The sequence below is a fragment of the Rhincodon typus genome, chromosome 1 (assembly GCF_021869965.1).
Source record: "Rhincodon typus isolate 14 chromosome 1, sRhiTyp1.1, whole genome shotgun sequence".
In the NCBI taxonomy this organism is placed as follows: Eukaryota; Metazoa; Chordata; class Chondrichthyes; order Orectolobiformes; family Rhincodontidae; genus Rhincodon; species Rhincodon typus.
This window is the reverse complement of record NC_063332.1, coordinates 133,234,123-133,240,134: the sequence shown is the minus strand read 5'-3', so window position 1 is coordinate 133,240,134 and position 6,012 is coordinate 133,234,123. Positions and strand designations below refer to the sequence as shown.

General features: G+C 42.3%; 1 protein-coding gene across 1 annotated transcript in view; it reads right to left on the bottom strand.

Moving 5' to 3' along the window:
- Positions 1–5,722: 5,722 nt before the first annotated feature.
- ttc29 (tetratricopeptide repeat domain 29) overlaps positions 5,723–6,012 on the bottom strand; it is a 239,492-nt gene continuing 239,202 nt past the window's right edge. The window contains exon 8 of the mRNA XM_048607027.1: positions 5,723–5,818. Coding sequence (XP_048462984.1) covers positions 5,723–5,818 — 96 coding nt within the window. The remainder of the gene's footprint in view (positions 5,819–6,012) is intronic.

Here is a 6,012-nt window from a genome sequence, read left to right as displayed (position 1 = left end):
TCTGAAATAAATAGAGAGAGATGGGGAGGCGGATGGAAGTTGAATAAAGGGGCAGATAGGTGGAGAGGAGATGGACAGTTCAAGGAGGCGGGGATGGAGCCAGTAAAGGTGAATGTAGGTGGGGAGTTAGGGTGGGGGTTGGTCAGTCCAGGGAAGACAGACAGGTCAAGGAGGTGGGGATGAGGCTGGTAGGTAGGAGGTGGGGGTGGGGGTTGAGGTGGGAGGAGTGGATAGGTAGGAGCAAGGACAGACAGGTTAGGGAGGCGGGGATGAGCTGGGCTGGTTTTGGGATGCAGTCAGGGGCGGGGAGATCTTGAAGCTTGTGAAGTCCACATTGATAACTTTGGGCTGCAGGGTTCCCAAGTGAAATGAGGTGCTGTTCCTGCAACCTTCCGGTGGCATCATTGTGGCACTGGAGGATGCCCAGGATGGACATGTCGTCCAAGGAGTGGGAGGGGGAGTTGAAGTGGCTCGCGATTGGGAGGTGCAGTTGTTTGTCGCAAACCAAGCGTAGGTGTTCCACAAAGCCGTCTCCAATCCTCCACTTGGTTTCCCCGATGTAGAGGAGGCCACATCGGGAACAGCGGATACAGTATACCACATTAGCAGATATGCAGGTGAACATCTGTTTAATGTGGAAGGTTTTCTTGGGACCTGGGATGGGGGTGAGGGGGGAGGTGCAGGGGCAGGTGTAGCACTTTCTGAGGTTGCAGGGAAAAGTGCCAGGGGTGGTGGGGCTGGTGGGGAGTGTGGAGCGGACAAGGGATTCACGGAGAGAGTGGTCCCTCCGGAAGGGGGATAAGGGTGGGGAGTGAAAATTGTCTTTGGTAGTGGGATCAGATTGCAGGTGGTGGAAGTGCCGGAGGCTGATGCATTGGATCTGGAGGTTGATGGGGTGATACGTGAGTACAAGGGGATTCTGTTTTGGTTATTATTGCGTGGAGGGGGTGTGAGGGATGAGTTGCGGGAAATGCCAGAGATGTGGTCGAGGGTGTTTTTGGCCACTGTGGAGGGGAAGTTGCGGTCCTTGAAAAACGAGGACGTCTGGGATGTCCAGGAGTGGAATGTCTCATCTCAGGAGCAGATGCGGCGGAGGTGAAGGAATTGGGAATAGGGGATGACATTTTTGCAGGAAGGTGGGTGAGAGGAGGTGTATTCTAGGTAGCTATGGGAGTCGGTAGGCTTGAAATGGATATCGGTTTCCAGGTGGTTGCCAGAGATGGAAACAGAGGTCTAGGAAGGAGAGAGAGGTATCAGAGATGGTCCAGGTGAACTTAAGGTTGGGGTGGAAGGTGTTAGTGAAGTGGATGAACTGTTCGAGCTCCTTGTGGGAGCACAAGGCGGCACTGACACAGTCATCGATGTAACAGAGGAACAGGTGGGGGATAGGACCAGTGTAGCTTTGGAAGAGGGATTGTTCCACATATCCTACAAAGAGGCAGGCATAGCTTGCGCCCATGCGGGTACCCACGACCACCCCCTTATCTGTAGGAAGTGGGAGGAATTGAAGGAGGAGTTGTTAAGGGTGAGGACGAGTTCAGCTAAGCGGATAAGGGTGTCTTTAGAGGGGGACTGGTCGGGCCTGTGGGACAGGAAGCAGCGGAGGGCCTTTAGGCCATCTGCATGGGGAATGCAAGTATATAGGGACTGGACGTCCATGGTAAAGATGAGGTGTTGTGGACCAGGGAATCGGAAGTTTTGGAGGAGGTGGAGGGCGTGGGTGGTGTCACGGATGTAGGTGGGGAGTTCCTGGGCCAGGGTGGAGAAAATGGAGTCGAGATAAGTGGAGATAAGCTCGGTGGGGCAGGAGCAGGCAGAGACAATGGGTCGACCAGGGCAGTCAGGCTTGTGGATTTTGGGAAGGAGCTAGAAACGGGCGGTGTAGGGTTGGGGAACAATGAGGTTGGAGGCTGTGGGTGGGAGGTCACCTGAAGTGATGAGGTTGTGGATGGTCTGGGACTGGTGCATTTTGCCGTGTTGTGTCTTCTTCTTGTGGTCTGTTACGGAGATAACGGTGGATTGTGCTTTTTGGGTATCCATTTCTTTTAAAAACACTGTATACGGTATAAGCACACTGGCTTGGCAAGCAAGTCTACAATCTGAGCTACAAATCTTCTCAAATACTTTGAACAGAGTACTTAAGGAAGTGGCCTCAGAAAGCAGATGCATTGGTGATCACCTTCCACGATTTTATAAACATTGGAACAGTTCCCATGAATTGGAGAGCAGCTAATGTAACCTACTATTTAAAAAGGGCAGTAGAAAGAAAACAGGGAATTATAGACCAGTTAGCCTGACATTGGTAACAGGAAATGTGCTAGAATGCATTATAAAAGATTCAGTAGCAGGGCACTTGGAAAACATTGAAAGAATCAGAGGGTCAGCATGAATTTACGATAGGGAAATCATGCTTGACAAATCTACTGGAATTTTTCAAAGATTTATCCAGTAAAGTTGATGAGGGAAATCCAGAGGATATGGTTTACTTGGATTTTCAGAAGGCTTTTGATAAGAGATATAACATGTAAAGAAATATAAGATGTAAGAGATTGGATGTAACATTAAAGTGCATGGGTTGGGAATAGTTTATATACATGATAGGCAGTCAAGAGACAGAGAATAAATGGATCTTTGACTAGTGGAGTACTGCAGTGATTAGTGTTCAGCTCTGGGGATTTATTGGCCTTTAATCCATCAATTTTCCCAACATCATTTCTCTACAAAAACTGACTGCCTTCACTTAATATATATTAATGATTTATATGAAGGAAATAAGGGAATATCTCCAAGTTTGCTGACACCACGAAATTGGGTGGGAAGGTGAACTGTGAGGAGAATGCAGAGATGCTTCCATATGATTTGGATAAGTTGAGTGAGTGGGCAAATGCATGGCAGATGAAGTAAATTGTGGATAAACATGAGGTCATCAAGTTTGGTAGCAAATACAGGAAGGCAGACTTTTATCTGAAAGGCAATAGATTGGGAAAGGAACAGGTGCAACCAGGCCTTGGTGTCCTTGAACATCAGTTGCTGAAAATAAGCATGCAGATGTTATGTTGGCCTTAATAGTGAGAAAATTAGAGTTCAGGAACAGGGATATCTTGCTGCATTTGCACAGTGCCTTAGTGAGACCACGCCTGGAGTATTGTGTGCAGGTTTGGTCTCCTTATCTGAGGAAAGATGTTCTGTGTATGGAGGAAATACCACAATGGCTGACTGGACTGATTCTCAGGATGTCAAGACTGATGTATAAAGAGAGACTGGATCAGTTAGGGCTATACACACGAGTTTAGCAAAATGAGGTGGGAGCTCATAGATACCTAATAAAATTCTAATAGGACTAGAAAAGGTAAACAAAGAAAGGATGTTCCCAATGAGTGGGAAGTCCAGAAACAAAGTTCAGTCTAAAGATACAGGATAAGCCATTTGGTACTGAAATAAGGAGACATTTCTTTACCCAGCGAGTGGTGAGCCAGTGGAATTCTCTACCACAGAGACCAAAACATTGAATGTTTTCAAGAAGTAGCCAGATATAGTTCTTAGGGCTAAAGAAATCAAAGGGTATGAACAAACAGGAACAACCTACTAAGTTGGATGATTAGCTCGTTATCAATTGATTGGCATGGCAGGCTTGAAGGAGTAGCATACTTGTTTGCACCTAGTTGCACTATTTCTGTTTCTAGTGGAACTGCTGGCACAAAATTCAATTTCCTGGCAATTTCTTCAGAGTATGCTACGACAGAGATTCCATTGGGTCCCCATGTGCAACATCTGCCTATGATGGAATAACAACTGTCTGGCTATTGGAAAATCCAGGATAAAATTTTTATTTAATTTCTTTTTCAGCTGTTGAGACTTCCAGGGCATATCACTGCTAACGTCTTCCTCCTCACCTTGCAACAGGTTAATCAAATAACACAAAGAACCCTGGCCATGAAATATTGGCGCATGCAGATGATAAACAGATGTTTGTTACCACTGAAAGTGCATAACAGCAAATCCCAGTCTCTGCTTTCAATCTGCATTTGTAGTACATTCTGTCACATCTAGTAGCAACATTGAAAGTATTTTGGCTAATGCAACTATATAAATGCTTACCATATGTCAAATTTTCACATTCTGTAACTTTGGTGGAAATTTGAACCATTTAAACTAAATAGGTTAACATTCCCATTGAAACTGGAGAGAGGAATTTGCAAGTAGTGAAAGCTGTCATGCATTAACATTGTTCACAGTAGTCTCCAAGGTAATGCCTGTAGCATGCTCCATGGCATCTTTGCTACTTGAACAAATTCAAAGACCTCAATTTAACTGTTGAAGTGCACAAATATTTACCTAAAAATATATTTGTTGTGTTTTGGATTTAAACAGAATTTAAGGTAAAATGATGTTTCTAACTGTCTTTTATTTCATGAGGAGGTTACTTATTTTTCTTACTCACAGAATCTGGAAAAATGAACCAGGTATCCTAACATTTTTCCAATTGCATCTATATCACACACAAACTAGCATGTATATCATATGCAATTCATGTTCCCTAGGCTTAATTCTTCATCCAGTTTTTTCTGCAGTTTGCAGAAAAGCTTAATATTAGTAATAATAAAGTTGGATTAGCCATGCAGCATGGAGAGATTTTGCATTGAAATATTGTTTTTATTTTATTTGAGAAAAATATGATATACTTTAAGAAACTTCGATTTGAGGCTTTAAAAGTTAATTTATTTTCCAGGAAAACATGCTTTCTGAGTCTCAAGGTTGAGAGGAGCTAGCACATATTATTTGTATATCAAGGTGATTCCAATTTCCAGCTGGCGAACTAGAACTCTTAACACCCACATCCCTTGACAACTGTCCAATTATGTACATCACACACAGCCTACTGTTTGCAGTAGAAGTAATCAATAAAGGATGTGGTTGAGTGAACACAGATTTTGGCTGAACCAATGCATGAAAACTTAATCATTTGTTCAGTGTGGAGAAATCAAATATAGCAGAGATGAGAACAGTCACTCTGGGGGGTTGCCAATTGTGCCACCAAGTTTAAAGACCAGAGCTTTTAGCAAGAAGAAAATGGGCCTGGTGACAGGTGGAAATTTAAACGACTTTCTTCATTTCATGAATTAATGTAAACACTTTCAATTAATTTTTTCGCCATGGCCATTTCCAAAATTTCATCTCAGAAAGAACCAGTTTAATTTGATAAATTGTGATGCTTACTGGACTGTTGAATTGCCTTTAATATAAATGCAATCTGTATAATGGTTCAGTTAAAATACTGTAGAAACACTTGTAAGCAAAAAAAAAGCACTTTCCCCAGTGGGAAAAAACTTAATCATATCAGACTGACCAAAAAAAATGAACAGACAGAATGTTAAGCTCATGAAAAATAATTTTGAGCAATAATATGTGCGTTTCTAAAACTGAAATCAAAATCTAAAATCTCTTAAGAGTTTGAAATACTCAGTCTGTAACTTTAAATATAAAATAATATATTGGTTGGAAAAACATATCAGCTAGATCTTTACTAAGATAAAATATCTAATATTTGCCTATACTTCATGCCATCTTTGAACTCTGCTGAGCAAATAATTGGATAACTTTCATGCAAGGGTCATTCAAGAAGGCCAATACTTCTAATGTAAGTATGTTGTAAAGCTTGGCAACATACCTCTAACAATTTAGTTTTTCACAGCTGATTGAATTCTCAGTGACAAATTCCATCTTACCTTATCAAAGCCTTAGCGAGAGCTTCATAGGTTTTGCCTAAACTAATGTCATCATCCATGGAATTTGAAAGCTCCAAATAAATTTGCAAGAACTAAATGAGAGAAAGAGACGTAAATTTTTCATAACAAATCGGAGAAAGAAACTGCAAAAATAATGAATTATTTTTCAGCATATCATATTTTTCACTTATTTTGTGCAGTCTTTAATATTGCCTGTATGAAAAAATGATCTTGAATAAGAAGACGTAGAGCTGGATGAACACAGCAGGCCAAGCAGCATCGGAGC